The sequence below is a fragment of the Balaenoptera musculus genome, chromosome 6 (assembly GCF_009873245.2).
Source record: "Balaenoptera musculus isolate JJ_BM4_2016_0621 chromosome 6, mBalMus1.pri.v3, whole genome shotgun sequence".
NCBI classification, from domain to species: Eukaryota; Metazoa; Chordata; class Mammalia; order Artiodactyla; family Balaenopteridae; genus Balaenoptera; species Balaenoptera musculus.
Genome location: NC_045790.1, coordinates 79749343 through 79770834, shown reverse-complemented (window position 1 = coordinate 79770834; position 21492 = coordinate 79749343). Strand labels below are relative to the sequence as shown.

Here is a 21492-nt window from a genome sequence, read left to right as displayed (position 1 = left end):
AGAAATGTTTATTTAGGTCTTCTGCCCATTTTTTGATTGGGTTGTTTGTTTTTTTAATATTGAGCTGCATGAGCTGTTTATATATTTTGGAGATTAATCCATTGTCTGTTGATTCATTTGCGAATATTTTCTCCCATTCTGAGGGTTGTCTTTTCGTCTTGTTTATGGTTTCCTTTGCTGTGCAAAAGCTTTTAAGTTTCATTAGGTCCCATTTATTTTTGTTTTTATTTCCATTACTCTAGGAGGTGGATCAAAAAAGATCTTCTGGTTATTTATGTGAAAGAGTGTTCTTCCTATGTTTTCCTCTAAGAGTTTTATAGTGTCCAGTCTTACATTTAGGTCTCGAATCCATTTTGAGTTTATTTTTGTGTATGGTGTTAGGGAGTATTCTAATTTCATTCTTTTACATGTAGCTATCCAATTTTCTCAGCACCACTTATTGAAGAGACTGTCTTCTCTCCATTGTATATCCTTGCATCCTTTGTCATAGATTAGTTGCCCATAGGTGCGTGGGTTTATCTCTGGGCTTTCTATACTGTTCCATTGATCTATATTTCTGTTTTTGTGCCAGTCCCATATTGTCTTGATTACTGTAGCTTTGTAGTATAGTCTGAAGTCAGGGAGTCTGATTCCTCCAGATCCGTTTTTTTCCCTCAAGACTGCTTTAGCTATTCGGGGTCTTTTGTGTCTCCATACGAATTTTAAGATTTTTTATTCTAGCTCTGTAAAAAATGCCATTGGTAATTTGATAGGGATTGCATTGGATCTGTAGATTGCTTTGGGTAGTATAGTCATTTTCACAATATTGATTCTTCCAATCCAAGAACATGGTATATCTCTCCATCTGTTGGTATCATCTTTCTTTCATCAGTGTCTTATAGTTTTCTGCATACAGGTCTTTTGTCTCCCTAGGTAGGTTTATTCCTAGGTATTTTATTCTTTTTGTTGCAATGGTAAATGGGAGTGTTTCCTTACTTTCTGTTTCAGATTTTTCATCATTAGTGTATAGGAATGCAAGAGATTCCTGTGCATTAATTTTGGGTTTTTTTTGAATTTTTGAATTTTATTTTTTTATATATCAGCTTCTTATTAGTTATGTGCATTAATTTTGTATCCTGAAACTTTACCAAATTCATTGATTAGCTCTAGTAGTTTTCTGGTGGCATCTTTAGGATTGTCTATGTATAGTACCATGTCATCTGCAAACAGTGACAGTTTTACTTCTTCTTTTCCAATTTGTATTCCTTTTATTTCTTTTTCTTCTCTGACTGCCGAAGCTAGGACTTCCAAAACTATGTTTAGTAATAGTGGCAAGAGTGGACATCCTTGTCTTGTTCCTGATCTTAGAGGAAATGTTTTCAGTTTTTCACCATTGAGAATGATGTTTGCTGTGAGTTTGTCATATATGGCCTTTATTATGCTGAGGTAGGTTCCCTCTATGCCCACTTTCTGGAGAGTTTTTATCATAAACGGGTGTGGAATTTTGTCAAAAGCTTTTTTCTGAATCTATTGAGATGATCATATGGTTTTTATTCTTCAATTTGTTAATATGGTGTATCACATTGATTGATTTGCGTATATTGAAGAATCGTTGTGTCCCTGGGATAAATCCCACTTGATCATGGTATATGATCCTTCTAATGTGTTGTTGGATTCTGTTTGCTAGTATTTTGTTGAGGATTTTTGCATCTATATTCGTAAGTGATATTGGTCTGTAATTTTCTTTTTTTGTAGTATCTTTGTCTGGTTTTGGTATCAGGGTGATGGTGGCCTCATAGAATGAGTTTGGGAGTGTTCCTTCCTCTGCAATTTTTTGGAAGAGTTTGAGAAGGATGGGTGTTAGCTCTTCTCTAAATGTTTGATAGAAGTCACCTGTGAAGCCATCTGCTCCTGGACTTTTGTTTGTTGGAAGATTTTTAAGCACAGTTTCAATTTCATTACTTGTGATTTGTCTGTTCATATTTTCTAGTTCTTCCTGGTTCAGTCTTGGAACGTTACACCTTTCTAAGAATTTGTCCATTTCTTCCCAGTTGTCCATTTTATTGGCATAGAATTGCTTGTAGTAATCTCTTAGAATACTTTGTATTTCTGCAGTGTCTGTTGTAACTTCTTTTTCATTTCCAATTTTATTGATTTGAGTCCTCTCCCTCTTTTTCTTGATGAGTCTGGCTAATGGTTTATCAATTTTGTTTATCTTCTCAAAGAACCAGCTTTTAATTTCATTGATCTTTGCTACTGTTTTGTTTCTATTTCATTTATTTCTGCTCTGATCTTTATGATTTCTTTCCTTCTACTAACTTTGGGTTTTGTTTGTTCTTCTTTCTCTAGTTCCTTTAGGTGTAAGGTTAGATTGTTTATTTGAGATTTTTCTTGTTTCTTGAGGTAGTCTTGTATTGCTATAAACTTCCCACTTAGAACTGCTTTTGCTGCATCCCATAGGTTTTGGATCGTCGTGTTTTCACTGTCATTTGTCTCTACGAATTTTTTTATTTCCTCTTTGATTTCTTCAGTGAGCTCTTGGTTATTTAGTAATGAATTGTTTAGCCTCCATGTGTTTGTGTTTTTTACATTTTTTTCCCTGTAATTGATTTCTAATCTCCTAGCGTTGTGGTCAGAAAAGATGCTTGATACTATTTCAATTTTCTTAAATTTACTGAGGCTTGATTTGTGACCCAAGATGTGATCTATCCTGGAGAATGTTCCATGCACACTTGAGAAGAAAGTGTAATCTACTGTTTTTGGATGGAATGTCCTATAAATATCAATTAAATCTATCTGGTCTATTGTGTCATTTAAAGCTTGTGTTTCCTTATTAATTTTCTGTTTGGATGGTCTGTCCATTGGTGTAAGTGAGGTGTTAAAGTCCCCCACTATTACTGTGTTACTGTCAATTTCCTCTTTTATAGCTGTTAGCAGTTGCCTTATGTATTGAGGTGCTCCTATGGTGCACCATATATATTTATAATATTATATATATTTATAATTGTTATATCTTCTTCTTGGATTGATCCCTTGATCATTATGTAGTGTCCTTCCTTGTCTCTTGTAACATTCTTTATTTTAAAGTCCATTTTATCTGATATGAGTATTGCTACTCCAGCTTTCTTTTGATTTCCATTTGCATGGAATATCTTTTTCCATCCCCTCACTTTCAGTCTATATGTGTCCCTAGGTCTGAAGTGCGTCTCTTGTAGACAGCATATATATGGGTCTTGTTTTTGTATCCATTCAGCAAGCCTGTGTCTTTTGGTTGGAGCATTTTATCCATTCATGTTTAAGGTAATTATCGATATGTATGTTCCTATGACCATTTTCTTAATTGTTATGGGTTTGTTTTTGTAGGTCCTTTTCTTCTCTTGTGTTTCCCACTTACAGAAGCTCCTTTAGCATTTGTTGTAGAGCTGGTTTAGCGGTGCCAAATTCTCTTAGCTTTTGCTTGTCTGCAAAGCTTTTGATTTCTCCATCGAATCTGAATGAGATCCTTGCCAGGTAGAGTAATCTTGGTTGTCTGTTCTTCCCTTTCATCTCTTTAAATATATCATGCCACTCCCTTCTGGCTTGTAGAGTTTCTGCTGAGAAATCAGCTGTTAACCTTATGGGAGTTCCCTTGTATGTTATTTGTTGTTTTTCCCTTGTTGCTTTCAATAATTTTTGTCTTTAATTTTTGTCAATTTGATTACTATGTGTCTTGGCATGTTTCTCCTTGGGTTTATCCTGCCTGGAACTCTCTGTGTTTCCTGGACTTGGGTGGCTATTTCCTTTCCCATGTTAGGGAAGTTTTTGACTATAATCCCTTCAAATATTTTCTTGGGTCCTTTCTCTCTCTCTTCTCCTTCTGGGACCCCTATAATGCGAATGTTGTTGCATTTAATGTTGTCCCAGATGTCTCTTAGGCTGTCTTCATTTCTTTTCATTCTTTTTTCTGTTCCGCAGCAGTGAATTCCACCATTCTGTCTTCCAGGTCACTTATCCGTTCTTCTGCTTCAGTTATTCTGCTATTGATTATTTCTAGTGTATTTTTCATTTCAGTTATTGTATTGTTCATCTCTGTTTGTTTGCTCTTCAATTCTTCTAGGTCTTTGTTAAACATTTCTTGCATCTTCTCGATCTTTGCCTCCATTCTTTTTCCGAGATCCTGGGTCATCTTCACTATCATTATTCTGAATTCTTTTTCTGGAAGGTTGCCTATCTCCACTTCATTTAGTTGTTCTTCTGGGGTTTTATCTTGTTCCTTCATCTGGTGTATAGCCCTCTGCCTTTTCATCTTGTCTATCTTTCTGTGAATGTGGTTTTTGTTCCACAGGCTGCAGGGCTGTAGTTCTTCTTGCTTCTGCTCTAAAAGATTTAAAAGGTACCTGCAAACATTTTTTGGTCAACTTCTATGGCTTTTCTTCCTCTTTCATCTGATAATCATATACTCATTTCTCTTAGGACATAAAAACAATGCTAACTATTTCTATTTATCTAAGATTGTAGTATATTTCTTATCTGTATTGAAATAGCTGTCATAGCATTAATAATAGTAAAATTGACATTTTGGTTAGGCTCAATTTTATTTGGTGTACTTAAAAAAATACTTGTATATATTCAGAAAACCAAAAACTGAGTTTTTCTATTTTCTTGCTCTTTACTAACATTAAGTAATATAATCCATGTGATTTACTGTTTTATAATCAGTTAAAATATTGTTTTGAGTGTACCATGTATTATAAGTGAGACAGAGGGTAATAAAATAAGGCAGGTATCATGCAAACAGATTGTGTATGGGGGCGCCTCATCCTTTGACCTGATGGGTCACGCTGGGGGTTCTCACCATCCCAGGCTTACACAAGTGGACACAGAACAAGGTGCTTAACGACCCATAGACTGCTTTTGGCAGTGATTCATCTGAGGCCTCCTCATTGTCCCAGAGACGATGAAACATCAGATGCTGATCACCCAGAGTGAGGTGGATGTTTATGAAGCACTTGCTGTGGTTCTTCGCATCCTTCAAAGTCCAGTTCAAATACTCTTTTTTTCTTTTTTAAACTTGAACAACATAAATTTATTTTCTTTCTGTTTTGGAGGCTGGAATTTTGAGATCAGGGTGCCAACATGTTCAGGTTTTGGTAAGAGCTCTCTTCTTGGCTTGCAGACATCTTCTTGCCATGTCCTCACATGTCAGAAAGAAAGAGAGCTCTCTGTTGCCTCTTCTAAGGACACTAATCTCATGCCAGCTCAAACACTCTTTCTTCCTTGAAGCCTTCCTGAGGATCAGTTTCTAGTTGCATTTTTCTCTGGTTGTACTCATGTATGTCTAAGAGGAGTTAACTTCTTTTTTGCTGCATTCTTTTTTCACTCTGCCACTTACAAGGACATCTGACAGGCTGCCTGCCGTGTGCTGGTTATTTGGGGATGTGCTTGTGTGTCTGTCCCTCTTTCCAGCCCTTTGAGGGCAGGAACTGAGATGGATTCTTCCCAGCTTTCTTTCAGCACCCTGCACTAACAGGAGCTCTACAGAAGTGGGATAGATTTGTTTAGAGTTTATTTGTGACTGGGCCATCCAAACCATTAGATCTCCAGAAGTAAACATCTTTGGGGTGAGGAGAGCCATAGAACCTCCATTTTTCTATTTACACATCCCCTGTTCCTATCCTGACCCATGTCAATCGCTCCCAAGGTTGCTCCCTCCATTTATATCATCACCTGCCTTTATTCCCTTCTGCCTTCAGACATGCCCAGGCCTTTCTGATCTAGACTGGTTGTATAAAAGGTGCCCGTTTGTTTTTGCACAAACAGCATTGGACATTATTTCTTTCTGAACATGCTTGAAACTAGAGTTTATGTTTTCTAGTATCAGAGTCACGGCAATATCTCCCAGTTTATAGATAAAACAACTGAAGCCCAGATAGGAAAAGGAGCTTGCCAAGGTCACTGCACTAGTATACAGTGCTAGAGGCAGAACTAAAAGGCAGTGGTACTCTTGGCTGTGTAGTCTGGGATGGGACTTCCTCTACTGGAACAAAGAAGGGCAAATGAATCAACCTAGTCTATGGTGGCCTCTGTGGTCTGTGGTCGCACAGAGGCCAAACCTGTCTCATATCTACCTTCTTTGAACAGCCACCTGCCATACTGAGAGTGTGATAGAAGCAGCTGTTGTAGTAATTTACTTGGGATGGTTAATGGACCCCCCCATTCTCTCCTCCTCCTCCTCGTAATACCTAGGATCTCCTCCTTATAATATTCAGGGTCCTCAGGGAATTCCCTGGCAGTCCAGTGATTAAGACACCATGCTTCCACTGCAGGGGGCATGGGTTCGATCCCTGGTTGGGGAACTAAGATCCTGCATGCTGCGTGGCATGGCCAAAATATAGGGGAAAAAAGTTAACTCTAAATTAACTCTCAAGGGCACACTGAACCAGCATTAATTGGGACCAAACAGGTCAGCCCTGGTTTCCCCACTGGGGTTCCCCAAGAAGCCTGCTGGTTTCTAAACTAGGGCCAGGACTGGTTGTGAGCAACTGGCTCTCAATAACTCTCATCCTGATCTAGCTTAGTTTTGCTCTTTTGGTTATAAGAAACCAAGACCCGCTCAGGCTAGCTCAGGGAAATTTTCATTGCTGCAGTGGTTCTAAATAAAGATGCATTTGGGGCAATTATGGAATCATATAAATCAAAGAAAAAGATTCTTAACAGGGAAAAGTGAAAGGATTGTAGAGATGGAGAGTATTCTTGATAGCAGGCAGCTCCAGGAAACCCAGAAACAGAATTCACAGGTTCACCTTCTGAATCTCCTCTATTAATGAGACAGACGCTTTCTTTTTTTTAAATTAATTAATTTGGCTGCGTTGGGTCTTAGTTGCAGCATGTGGGATCTTTAGTTGCATGTGAGATCTCACTCCCTGACCAGGGATTGAACCCAGGCCCCCTGCATTGGGAGCGCAGAGTCTCAACCAATGGACCACCAGGGAAGTCCTGACACTTTCTACATATGTTTCTTTTTTTCCTCTTTTCTAATGGGCTTCATCTGCTAACTCAGAGTTTTTTCTTCCCACCCCACTGCTATAACATCAACCTTACCTCATGGAATCTTTGGTGGGTCCTTTCTGATTTGAGTCTCACTAAACTGATGTAGTCTCCCTGTTTCCCAATTCCAAGTTCCCCAAAGATCAATCTAATTAGCCCAGTTTGTCCTTTTGCTTCAGATATATTACCCTCAAATTTATAGGTTACCTCCTCTTGGATCAGTTGCTCTGGTCCAGTGAACTGCAGCTGCAGGATAACTGGTAGTGTCACGGGGCTGAAGCTGGAACAGATCCCTTTGGAGGAAATGTGGATAGGGCAGGCTCTATGACATCTCTAAGATGTGACATGAGCTTGGCTCTACAGATCTATCCATAATTAGCAAATGCTACGGTATCTCACTTCCCAATCTCTCAGTCCACCTATGATTTCAGGTGGACAGTTTGTGCATGTTAGACTCACCTTGAGCTAACAGTATCCCACCTCAAACACCATCCATCCTTCTGCTTCTCTGCCCCAGGCCTTCTCCAATGCTATGGAAGCCACCTGTATGTAGTCCAGAAGAACAGGGGTTACAACTGTGGTAGGCAGGATTCTAAGCTGCCCCCAAGTTTTCTCTCCCCCTGGTGTATACACCCTGCATAATCCCCAGGACTGTAAAAATGATGGCTTTTACTCCCATGATTGGGTTATACTACATGACATAGTTGGCCTTAACATAGGGAGATTATCCAGGTGGGCCTGACCTAATCATGAATCCTTTAAAGGCAGAGAGTTTTTCTCTAGCTAGTGACAGAAATGGAAGTCAGAGATTCAAAGCACTGAAAGGATTTGATGCACCATTACTGACATGAAGATGGAAGGAGCCACGCAGCAAGGAAATGGGGACCTCAGTACTGTAGCTGCAAAAAACTGAATTTTGCAACATAAATGAGCTTGAAAGTGGACTTTTCCTCAGAGCCTCCAGATGAGAACTTACTCCAGCTGACACTTTGATTTCAGCCATTTGATACCCTAAGAACCGAGTCATGCCATGCTGGATTTCCAACATACAGAACTGTGAGCTAATAAATAGGCATTGATTTAAGCTGCTAAATTGTGGTGATTTGCTACACATCAATAGAAAACTGACACAACCTTGGAGGAACTATAAACCAGTAGGGGAAGGTAGCTGGGGATAAAGTCACCAGCCTCCCATCCTTCACGTAGACAATTCTGAGAGGCATTGTTCATGCTCTTTGGGTCCCTCCAGCAGAACTGATCCCCTATTGCGCACAGCAGCCACCTTAATCATGCGCCCCTGTATTGGCTTTTCCTCCTTTCACATCTCACTCCTCCTGTTCCCTCATGCCAGCTTCCTGAGATCACCTCCAAAATAAACTGCCTGCTCCCAAGTCCTTGCCTCAGGCTCTGCTTTGGGGGGAACACAACTGCTACCAGGAGTAGCCCTAGAAAACATGCCCTCCCCACTCAGACGGCAACAAGGACCCCATTTCTGTTGGTAAGTGAAGTGGCGATAACCCCTGGCCTGTTGTAGCATCATACTCATTAAGACATTCACCTGCAGGGGGCTGAAATGTTTTACAGGTTGAAGGGGATGCATGAGTTATTCAGTAGCTCTAGTACTTTGATAATATGAGGTATTTTTAACGGTGGTAAAATTGACCCTCTTTTGTTAACTACCTTATAAGACTTAAAGAAAGAAAAACAGGCTCAGGTAAGCTAAGTGTAAACACAGAACGTGCTATGAAAGCCAGAAGGCATCCATGGCAATTTTTAAAGAGATTCTCATCTCCTGCACCCACAAGGCAGATTGTGCTACAAGGCAGGGCCAGGACTTGACTGTAAAAATGGCAGAGCTACAAAGGAGACTGTGCAGCCTTGCCAGGTTTCCAATGCTAAAGTTGGGGCCTTGACAGGGAAAGAGTGGGACCCTGCATCCTGGGATCAGGGTATCTGGGTGGATGCTCCTGAGAATCTAGAGCCCTCAGATTCCTCTGAACCCTCCAGACCCACAGAATCAGCCCCTGAGTCCCCTCCCTGGTGGTGCCACAGAGCAGCCTCCGCTTGCCTGGAGACCGTGCAGGGATCTCATCTGAGGCAGATACTCTTCTCAAGATAAAGCCTGGACTCCCCTCAGTACAGTTCCTGCTCTGAGAGGAAACAGCGACTCCGCAAAAGGATGCTAGGACCTGGGGAATCTGTGTGGGAGTGGACCTGGAGGGTGCTGGAGTGGAGAGCAGGGTGTGGGCACACTGGCTACACGGGGACAGCGTCTTGATGTGGACAAGCTCTCCTTGACTCAGGACTGAAGACTCAGCAAGAATGCCGGAGCTGTCCTAATGTGCAGGACGATGGGTTCATGAAGCTGGGATGTGACAGTGGTCCACATTAAATGAGGTGAGGAGGCTGGCACCGCCTTGGCAGCGTGTGGAGGAAGAAATGAGAAGGTTCAGGGAGTGTGAATGTTAGAAAGGGCTTCTGAGGGGAGATCAAAGAACCCACCACCCTGGAAAAATCCAGAGGCCACCCCCCACTAAGGCAATAAGGCATGCACTGGTGAGGCATCTTCGAAAAGCTTGGTGTTGGCTGTCCTCCGTGCGAGCATTAAGCAGCCACTCTCTCCGAGACCCCAGGACACTGTCTAAGGGTAGGGATGAGTCCCACCCAGAGTAGGATCTGCCAACCTCCACACCTCCACACCTCCCCGCCTCTAGGAATCTCTCCTCCTTCATCTCACAGATGATCTTTCCCTTCCGCTTCAGGACATCTAAATGAGTTTCTTTAATGGGCTTAGGCTTTTAAGAAAGTGAAGGGAACTGATGAATGCCAGCTCTGGCATTCTGTTTTAGTTCTCTGGACCATCCCCCATATGGTTCCACTGCACTTCCACCTACAAAAACATATCTGAGGCAAGGACATGGATCTGGTTTAAGGGACAGGAGGGAAGAGGGAGGAAAGAAAGAGAGGAAACGTGTTACATACTCACAAAAGTCAAAGGACCAAAATTTGGCAATCGCTGACTTTTACAAATGTAAAATGGATTAAAAATCATCACTATAGGGGCTTCCCTGGTGGCTCAGTGGTTGAGGATCCGCCTGCCAATGCAGGGGACACGGGTTCGATCCCTGGTCTGGGAAGATCTCACATGCCGCGGAGCAACTAGGCCCGTGAGCCACAACTACTGAGTCTGCGCGTCTGGAGCCTGTGCTCCGCAACAAGAGAGGCTGCGATAGTGAGAGGCCCACGCATCACGATGAAGAGTGGCCCCCACTCGCCACAACTAGAGAAAGCCCTCGCACAGAAACGAAGACCCAACACAGCCAAAAATAAATTAATTAATTAATTAATTAATTTAAAAAAATCATCACTATAATACAGTAAATCTCACTTCTATTTCAATACGTTCCTTGAGCTTGGGAGAAAATCATGGACATAGAGCTCTGGGAGCGGCACTGGCCTCACAGCCCATCTTGCCTGTGCCACAGAAGGTAAGGGGTGACCAACACTGCTGCTCTCATTAGTTGTAGGGTTGAGAACATTTCTGCATTTGCTTTCCTACTGTCTTTCTGGGGTTTCATCTCAGTGTGGGCATACTCATGGAGCGTGTGCTGGGTGTAACTGGCATCCATGAGCCATGTGGGTTGCGTGGACACTAGTGTAGGAGCTGCAGGCCCCCTGTCCTGCGGCACTCTACTTCTGCTGCGGCGGAGTGGCACACTTACCTCTGACCTCCCTGCAGTGACAACAAAGAGGAGAACATGGTACATGACAATATTCTTAGTGTCCATCAGATCAAAACAAAGCGACAGCTCAAGATAAGCCTCACTATGTCTAGTGCTAACATACGAGAGGAATGCCTGCCATGGTGCTAACGAGCACTATTGTACATTGAGGCAGTTGTCATTTTCCAATTTATCAGATGAAGCCAAGGTCTCTAGGATGAGACCAAAGCAGAACAGGGGAAGCAATAGTTCTGAAACGGAGCAGGACCCTATGGTCCTTCCCCCATGTCCTCCACCTGCCTTTTGTCTGTTAAGAAAATCTTTAGTCAAAAAATAAATTTAATCAGAGAAATGAAAAAATGCAGAAGCAAAGGACAAAATAATAGTTTAGTCATTAAAGTCAAGGGCCTCTAGTTCCTCCTCAAGAGCTATAGATAATATTCTGAGCCATGTCCTGGGAGCTGTCTTGTAGATACTAAAACCTCCATCAGGTGGAAGAAGTTAACTACATGATGACCAGACTGTAGCCATGACATAAGCTGCCACAATTCCCTGAACTGGCCTCAAAAGAAATGGCAACAAACTGACCCTGGAACTGAAGACTAACTGCACTTAAAACAATCAAGATGACGCTGATCAGACCACCGCATGACCAATTTCAAGACTACTGTCAGAGCTGACTGTGCTGTTTCGGCATGTAGCCCCTCCCTCTGCCTATAAAAGCTCTTGCCCACTGATTGTCAGTGGAGGGGGAATCGGCCTTCGAACGGGAGTCTGCCACCCACCCCCAACCCCAGTTGTCAGCCTCCAAAATAAAGCAATCTTTCCTTTCCACTAACTTTGCCTCTTTATTGGCTTTTGAGCAGCAAGTAGCTGGACCCCACTTTTGGTAACAGATATACACAGAGAAAAACAAAATACTCGAAAGTCTCAGTACCACCAAAATTTCTGTTTGTCTCTCTTGACTATATTTATAACTTTTTTATGGGTATTCATCAAATTCTGGTATCAGAGGATTTCAGATTTAGGCAGCAAAATAAGCTATGATATGATACAGTATCATTCTGGGTGAAGCCAACAAACTAATCAGCAGCACCAGAAATGAAAAGGCTCTTACCACCGACAACCTGAGGACCTCCCTGGGTTACCACTCCCCCACGAGGACAATGAGGAGTTTGTAGGCCTTGCACTCTGGCAGTCGGAGAATCTGTGACAGTCACTCAGTTAGGTGTTTCTCATGAAGCAGGTCCCTCACAGCGGCCTTCACATCCTTGTTCCTCAGGCTGTAGATGATGGGGTTGAGCATGGGGGTCACCAGCCCATAGAAGAGGGAGGTGCGCTTGTCTGCAAGGTCCTGTTTGTCTGCCCCCAGGGAGTCCTTGGATTTGGGCTTCCCATACATGAAGAGGATGGTCCCATAGGAGAAAAGCACAACTGTGAGATGGGCAGAGCAGGTGGAGAAGGCCTTTTTCCTCCCCTCTGCTGAGGGGATCCTCAGGATGGTAGCAATGTTGAACACATAGGAGAAAAAGATGAACAGAACTGGGATGCCCAGGAAGATCACATTGGCCACCGCCAGACTGATTATATTGATGGAGATGTCAGCACAGGTCAACTTCAGGATAGCCAGGATCTCACAGGTGAAGTGGTTGATGACATTGTCCCCACAGAAGGGCAGCCTCACAGCCTGGGATGTCTGAACTACAGAGTTGGTGATACCAGCTGCCCAGGAGCTGGCAGCCATGGGCACGTAGGCAGCCTTGCTCATGACCATGGGGTACCTCAGGGGGTTGCAGATGGCCACATGGCGATCAAACGCCATCATGCCCAGAAGCACACACTCTGTGGCTCCCATGGCAAAGGAGAGAAACATTTGCCCAAAACATGCTGAGTAAGAGACGGTTTTCCTGGGGGTCAGGAAGCTGTCAAGGATGAGGGGGACGGAGGAGGCTGTGTAGCAGATGTCCAGCAAGGAGAGGTTCCTCAGGAAGAAGTACATGGGCTTGTGTAGGCGGGAGTCAAGGGTGGTCACCAGGAATGAGGACCCCGTTGCCCAGCAGGGTCACCAGGTACATGGATAGGATGAGCACAAAGAATGTTTTCTCCAGCCTTGGGTGGGCTGAGAGGCCCAGGAGAACGAACCCCACCAGGGGGGAGGTCTGATTGGACCTGTCCATGGTGCCTCTGATCTGTCACCTGAAGGAAGTCTCTGAGGTCAATCTCAGCACTCTCTGACTCCAAAAGTACCTGGGAAGCAGGGCAAAAATCTTCACCCTGCTGAGCAACTGGAGAATAGCTCTGACAATTCTGTCATGTCTAAGGGGTTCTAGAAAAAATATAGTAGAGATCAGTATTTAACTTGTTTTCAGTAAGAATGAAGAGTTAATTTGGATTAACTCATCTGCAGGTGACAATTTTAAAAACTGGGCAAATGATTTTTTTTAATAAATAAATTATTTATTTTTATTTATTTTTGGCTGCCTTGGGTCTTCATTGCTGCACACAGGCTTCCTCTGGTTGCAGCGAGTGGGGGTTACTCTTTGTGGCAGTGAGCGGGCTTCTCATTGCAGTGGCTTCTCTTGTTGCGAAGCATGGGCTCTAGGTGCGTGGGCTTCAGTAGTTGTGGCACATGGGCTCAGTAGTGTGGCTCGCGGGCTCTAGAGCACAGAAAACTGGGCAAATGATTTAAAACATCTGTGTAAAGCACTGGTGAGGTAAGTAAGACAACAAAGAATCATAGGGTCATAACTCTGGGGGAAAAAAGGAATTCAGAGAAGTAAATCTAGCATTTGAGGCTATGTTTCAACTAGGGCATTTGCAGCTTCTGGAGGTGGCCACTGAGAGGCCAAGAAGCACTACGCATAGCCTCCTGGAGGTGGGAACAGGTTTTGAAGTGCAAGGCCCACTGTGAAGGGCTCCTAACTAAACCGCCTCCCTTTGGTAGGGAACCCAAAGGGCAGCACCATAGGAATGAGTGAATCAGAAAGAAACAGGCATTTACAGGTGCTGCAGCTCAGCTTCAAATCAAGCCCTGAAATTGGATTGAGGTGGTCCCAAATTTTTGATGCTCCCAAATACCTAACAGAAGCAAACATAAATCTACCTTGAAGGAAGGCAGTATCACCCCGTCTCTAAATCATGTCTACAAGTAATTTTGCAAATACAACATCCAGCACACATTGAAAAAGAATAAGGCACACAGGAGACAAGACAACATAAATGAAAACCAACAGGAAAAAAAAGAAAATCAAGCCTCTTCTCTTAGGGGGAGGTGGGAGCCTGTAGTTCCTCTGCCCTGGTGTTGCCTGTTGAGAGAATTAACCCAGACACAGTGCCAAGGTCTTAACCTCCAGTTGATCCTTTTGTACATTTGGGGTACAAGTGAGCCTCTTCTGCACTGTGGCCAAGTTGAAGGAGAGTTTGACTGAATGTCCCTTCTTTTCTTCATTCTCCATCTGCCTCACCAGAGGCACTGGCTTCTTCCTAAGACGGTTCACAGAGCCCTGAGTCCTGCTCAGTCAGGCCTTCTTTCTGGGAAGCTTGAATCTCTCCTTAAACTTCTAAGAGCTCCCCAAACTAGGATTTATTCTGGACCAGTGAAAAACTGTAGGTGACATTGAGGATGTTGGGCATTTGGTTTTATTTGCTCCGTATCGAAAATATTCATGAACTTCCCAGATCTCCATCTCTTCAAGTGCTCTCAGTCATCCAGCCCCTGCCTCAATTATATGGGGGCACTTCCTGCCTGGGGAGCTCTGAGACACTCCGCTGGCAGTGCTCAGCATTGTAGTTGTGACCAAGTCAGTGCCACAATAATTCAATTCAGGTTGACATATTTATTGAGCATCTGTGCTAAGCAAGGCATAATTCTAGGTGCTGGGATCACAGCAAAGACAGTCACAGCCCATAACCTCAAAGAGCTCAAAATCTAGTAGCGGAAATAGTCATGCAAATAGTCACACACACAAGTGATTATATCATCCTCATCCTTATCAACCCAAACGATCGCTCTGATGCTACTGACAACAGGCCTTGGGATCTGTTTCGCAATCTGCTCCCTTTCCAATGTGGAAAGCCCCTTGCTGCGTTCCTCAGTCCTCTGGCCTGCATTTGGCTCCTTGAATGATGTGGGGCGCTGTACTTCCTGGCAAGGCTCACTGCACTTTGAAGTAGTTCCCCTTTGATACTGAGCCAAAATCTGCTCCTTTGCAACATTAATCCCTCTTCCACAGACAGCCCTCCAAGTGTCTAGAAATAGCTTGGCTTCAGCATGAAGATAAACAAGAGTCCATCTCCCTTTTCCTCCCAGGGCCTTAAAACAGATATATCTCTCACACGGGCAAATGTACCAGCCAGGAACTGACTACAAAGGTTGGTCAGCACTGAGAACGGCCCCCAGCTTGAGGATGGCTCACGTGCCACACTGCTAGGTGGATGTGTGTTCTGGGGCAGTAGATCAGTCCCAGGCTGGGGTTTCACTCTACGTCAGCCAGCCCTCCAACCTCTCTCCAAAACCTGGATCCTGTGAAGAAGATATTCCCTCCATGTCATCATCACGAGATCCAGAATCGTGGCTCATTATTATCGCTGGACTTTGGATTCTCAACTACAAAAGAAGAAACAGCACCACCCCACACACCAGTCTCAATCAAGAAGAGACAACTGTGTGAGAAGGTTAGGACTGCGGGGTCCCAGGCAAGACCTTTCCCGTCAGCACAAAGTGGGGTGAGGGCAGAGGACCTCAGAGACACTTGCAGTTTGATGGGTCTATTTGACTCTGTGAGAATAACATCATATCAATGAAAGGGCTTCCCACCTCCCCTTTTCAACTCCATTCCATTACAATCAAGTCTGACGGCCGAAATGCAGCCGCACTAACGAAACTTTTGGTGTGATCAAATCCTGTGCTTACCTTTATCAGAGACATGGTGAGCAAGAAGGATCTGCTTCCTAAGAGTTGGGAAGAGGTCACATATCAGAAATAGCAATACCAGCTGGGAAACATCAGGGTGAGGGTTCGGAATGTGTGACAGGTGAAGGGTCCAGCCAGTCCTCTGCCCTCCACCTGTCTCCTGTGTTCAGGGCGCAATCTCCAAAGGACTGGCCATCACCCTTAGAAGATCATTTAAATTCCAGTCTGTTCTTCGGGACCATTTTAGTCCCTGAAGTCATTTAAAGTTTGGAAAGTGAGTTGACTCAGTTTAGAAACTTTGTATCCTTCTGGGATTACATCTCCAAGATCCAATTATGTTGAAGGTACTGGAGGAAGTTTACTGCCTGCTTCCTTTCTCCCTCCCTCCTTCTCTCCCTCCCTCCCTTCCTTCTCTCTGAACATCATAATCCCATTAACAGAGTCCAGCAGCCTGCTGGTCAGAACATGACTCACTCAGACGCCAAGTCTTTTCTCCTGTGCTGTTGTCAAGTCTCATTACCCCAAGTGTGTGCTTATGCAGTGGTTTTTAGGGGTCTGAGTGAATATCTTATATTCTCCTCTGGATTTTCAACTTGTTGGATTAGGGCCCTTGAAGTAACCTGCCATGTTCTTCCTGAATCCTCACTTGGCATCCATCTAAGTCACTGTCCTTTCAGTGACCTACCATCTGCACGCATGCTCCTAGACCTTACGGTAGTCACGGACAGAATGTGACCCAGAACAGGGATGGGTCCAGAAAATGGGTACCCTCCTTTATCCAGCAAACGATTATTAAGTGTGTACTACATAGAAGGCAGAAATGTGCCGAGAACCATGGTCTAGAGACAGGAATGTGAAAAGAAAACTACCAAACAAGGAAGGAAGTGCAGGCCAGGGAGAATGCCCACGCTGATGTGGCAGCCCAGAGGAGGCAGGGGCCAGACCTCCTGGAGGAGGTGACCCAAGGTCTGTGGTGTGCTGGCGCTGGCTCGCAATTGTGCACGTCTCTTCCCAACTCCGATTCAGTGACTTTGTTGGTAGCTTGAAATGGGTCATCCTGGGAGTGTTTATATCACAGAAATCATCAAATGCTCCAGATCAGGGCTTTTTTTTGACTTGGAGATGGCAGTCGTTAAATATTCACCAGCACACCACTGGAATGGAGGAATGTCAATCTGCCCAATGAAGGGGAGTGGGTAATTATCCCAGGCAGAGGGGGCTGCATAACCAAAGACACAGAAATGAGAAAGAGCCCCAGGAGTGAGGAGTGACCAGCAGTGCAGTGTTGCTGGAGCACAAAGGGGCTGCTGATGGGGAGGAAGGCAGGGCTGGACCCAAGCTGATCTTTTGGGACATCCTAAGGAGTTAGGACTTTCTGCTGTAGGGGATGAGAAGGCACTTAGAAATTTTAAGTAAAGGTCCGACATGATGAAATTTGCATCTTAGGTTGATCCTTCTGGGCACAATGTCGAGGCAAGACCTGGGGCAGGAGGACAAGGTCTAAAGAGACAGGGAAACACTTCAGGCAAACAAAGATAAGAACATTGACTGGGGAGTGATTGAGGGGTGAAGATGGGGAGATTCAGGAAAGGTTTGGTAAGTACAAAATACAATAGTAGATTTTGGTTGGATATAGCAGGCGGGAAAGAGGATAGAATCAATATTTCTAGCTGAAATGATGGGTGGATGATGGTGACACCACCAAAGTAGAGAATATCAACCGAGTTTTGGTTTTTGGGGAGAAGATGAATTCATTTTGGAGTATAGTGTGTTTGAGGAACTTCCAGCTAGAGATGGGGGAGATGTCTGAGCTGGAGACTCATCAACTTATCCAGCACTTAGGGAGAGTGGCTGGAACCCTGGAGATGCTAGCACTGCTCTGCTGTCTGTAGATACAAGTCTAACTGTACTGCCATGCAAGATTGTTGGGGGCCCCCTGAAATGCAATTCATAATATCTACATGGTTTCCCTGACCTCTGGGCCACTAGGGACCCATCCACTCTGTCATGAGAACCCTCTGAGCAAGTGGATTCTGAGGATAGGAACGAGGTTTGCTGCTGGCAGAGGAGAGGGTAAGGCCCCAGAGACCAGTGACCCAGAGGAGGTCAGCAGGGGTGTGGACAGTCAAGGGTCAGAAGTCAGGAGTTAGGGGCAAGCAAGGACTGGAAAAGCAGTTGTCTCCAGAGCAGAGGAATTACAGGCAGCTGTTCTGATCCTGCATAAGAAACACCCTCCTTCCTCTTGGATTCCTTAAAAGGAATAACTGGGACCCCAATCCTAGGAAAAGTCTAGATAGACCAGTGCTTCTCAGACAGTAGCATGCATCAGAATCACCTAGAGGAATTGTTAAAACACAGACTGGAAACACATAGGCACACACGCACACACATATAGGTGCATGCACAGGTTGCTGGGCCCCACCCACAGAGATTGATTTAGTAGGTCCTGGGAAAGGCCCAGGAATCTGCATTAACAAGTTCCCAGGTGATGCCGACGCTGCCCTCTGTTTGTCACACTGAGTAGCCCAGGGTTAGGCTTCTTACTCAGTGTGTAGGGTCTCAGGGCACTGTAATTTGAGGTATTGCAGAAAATGCTTCTCCTCATTATTCCTCATTGTCTAGGGAAGCCTTGGACAGACCAGCCAAGGGGATACTGGGTTTTAATCGGCCAAGACAAAGCTTTGTGTGTCAGAAATCTCCTTTCTACAAGTGTGTTTGTGTGTACGTGTGTAAATGTGAGTTTGCCATAGATAATTGGACCAAAGGGGTAGTCTGAACTCCACCAACCCCCGCATTTCCTGGGAGGCATCTGTTGATTGTGGCTTTCTAAGGACAAATGTGGACGTGACACCCCGCGAAGTTCATAAGGTCTGTAACCAGATCCCTGCTCAAAACACTTTGAGATGCTGTTGGGAGTCATGAGTAACAGCACATTCTCTGTAAAGGTGGAAAAGAACCACCACCATTTTGAGATAATACCAGGGCTGGAATCAGGTGCTATAAAGGTCAGAGAGACAGAACTTCCCTGAAGAGAGAGAAGGGAAGAGGTGGAAGGGAGAGGGGCCAAAGCACTGCGCCTTCATGGAGGGGAGCCCTCTCATGCAGCAAGCACTCAGGGGAGAAGTAAGTGTATAATTTCTCATGTCTGAACGCTGGATCGTCTAAACAATATTTGCCCGATTCGCTGCTTCATTCCAGGAAGCATCACAGTCTCCTTCTGAGGAGGAGACTGCTCCTCAGTTTCCATTGTTTCCATGCTCTGTACCACGAGGCGCCCTGGCCACAGGACTCACCTGACTGACCAGTGGACCCCTGTCCCAGGGGCAGTCAGCATATGGGCTGTCTGGTGGCCGATACTGGATGATGACTAACCAAACCCCTTAGTTCTGTCTCTCAGGAGCTTGAACTCAAAACACCAGGACAGAGTCAGCAGCTGGTGTAAGGAAGGAAGGACAGGAAGGAGAAACCAGAGTAACACAAAGAAAGCGGGTAGTGAGGAGAGGCCTGGCCTGTGGGAGCTGAAGCTGAGTCACAGGGAGAAGGGTAGGGGGTAATTAGCCCCAGCTGGAGGAGGAGGAGCAAGGCCAGGGTGGCTGAGTCTCTAACATGGTGGACCCTGGGCAGTCGCCCCTGGAGGTGGGGGACAGAGAGTTCTGCCACAGAGGGACCAGCAGGAGCCACTCAGATCCTGACTGACAGTCCAGTGCCTGTTCAACCATGAGGCCCGACTGTGCCACTGTCCCCCATGAACCCCAAGACATCCCCTAACCCTTGAGGAAGCCCAAGCGTGAAGGAGGGGGAGGCTCCTGGCATTTAGAGAGCAGAGGTCAAAGATGCTAGACATCCCGAATACGAGTCACTACAGCCCAGCGAAGGAGGGTCCTTCCACCCGCTTACATCCAAGTATCCCTCATACCTCCTTCATGGGGCTTGGGGAGCATTAGATAAGATTAAGAAAACAGTTGTAAATTAATGGCAACCCATATTAATATTAATACCTCACCATTATCTCAAATACAACAAATCAAACTGGCCATAAACTCCCTCAATCACAGAAACTATCTCTCAGTCATATCTCTATTTCTAGTAACCAGCCTGGAGCTGGGCACAAAGATGTACAGAAACTGTACACAGAAATGTCAGAGACAACCCTGTAGCCACCCTACCTCCACCAGCCCAGACAGGCTCTCCTTCTACCTTCCTCCAGGTCTTCCTTCCCATTCACAAGATCTGGGGATTTAGCCATTGTTCATTTTCCTGTCTCCTGCATGTCCCACCCCAGATCTATCTCTAAATTCTATCATTTCTTCCTCCTAAACGTCTCCCAGGGTCACTCTCTCCTCCATCCCTGTTATTGTCATCCTGGGCTAGTTCTGCCCACTCCTCCCGTGACTAGCCCCCTAGACAGCTTTGTGACATTCTCAGTCTTGCCTCAGTCTCTGGATGTTCCCACTCTGCTGGACATTCTCTGAAGGCAAAGACTCACTTCTGCCATCGTGTCCCCCACTCACCCCTACCCTTTGGTACCTGGCACAAGGCCTAGCACACATGACATGTTTGTAGCACAGAGATTGTTCAGAGTGGAGGGCAGGCTGGTGGGGGAGAGAGAGGGTGAGGGAGGCAGGGGGAAGAGAGAGAGAGAGAGCACACACCCTGGGTCACCCAGTGGAGGGGAGGAGATGCCTAGGTGGCCAGGAACCCTGCTGGTTCCACAATGCTATGAACACAGAGTGTTCCTAAATAATTTTTATCTCCCCAACTGTTATTTTCAAGAAGTTTAAGCATTTTGAAGTTCGTAGAAGTTCAAGCAGCAAATGGAAATGCTTCCCCTGATATCCTTCAGTGGCCTAAGAGTGGAAAGTTACAGCAGGAACAAAGGAAGGAGAAAAGGAAGTTTTCCTGGAGTGCTTTCAGCATAATTGGATCTTGGGGACATTGTCCCAGAAGTATAAAAATCTTCCTGACTTTGTATGATTCCATTTCCAAACTTTTAATCACTTCAGGGAACACAATAGTCCCAACTGCAGTACTGATTTCAAATTGCCTTCTACATGGACTGGTTGTTCCTTTAGAGATTTTGCCTAAAACACAGAACTAAGAGTGGGAGGAACTGGCTTTCACCCCTTCTTCAAATCAGAGGTGGACAACTCAGCCTGGGCCTGTCAAACTAGTGTTGATACTTCTGGCCCATGTACTGTTCCCAGGCCATAGGGACCCTTTCTCAGTAGGTTCCTGAAAAAGGTAAGTGAGAGTACTTATAAGAGTAATCCTCTTATAAGAGTAAACCAAGTATTTCACTACTTGGACATACTGCCGCTCTTGCAATATGCTACAGGATTAATAAGGCTAAATTCTAAGTGAATTTAGAACACCTGCCTGTAAAACATTAGTAGTTGCTCTAGAATTAATTACAAATTAGCCTATAAATTTTTCACATATTATTACATTTTGTTTCCCTTGTACCAGCAATACACCTCATATTCAACTATTCTAAAAGAGTAAGTAGTTTTCTCTAACTAAAATACTATTGATAGCCCATTTATACTATTTCATTCTTTAAGGAAATCTGATTTTTTCCACAGGCAATTTATGTTCAGAAAATAGATAAACAATAAGAAAACAAAAAACTTGTATTGCTGGAGGCCAATGTTTTGTTTGCAGAAGTTCTTTTAATGTATGTAAGTGTTGGAATCATTTAAAATATTGTGTGACATGTATATACTATTTAATAACTTATTGAACATTTACTTCATTATTCTTTAAGATTAAATATATTAACTTCCTTTAACATTAACATGAAATTGTCTAAACTCACAATTTCTTCCAGAGTTTTAAAAGATATTAGCCTTCAAA

The 21492-nt window shown here is 44.4% G+C and overlaps 1 protein-coding gene across 1 annotated transcript; it reads right to left on the bottom strand.

The window, feature by feature from the left end:
- Positions 1-11943: 11943 nt before the first annotated feature.
- LOC118897506 (olfactory receptor 13C7-like) lies at positions 11944-12904 on the bottom strand. The gene is given in 2 exon segments (XM_036856784.1): positions 11944-12762; positions 12764-12904. Coding segments are annotated over 2 exon segments (960 nt in total).
- Between the last annotated feature and the right edge of the window lie 8588 nt (positions 12905-21492).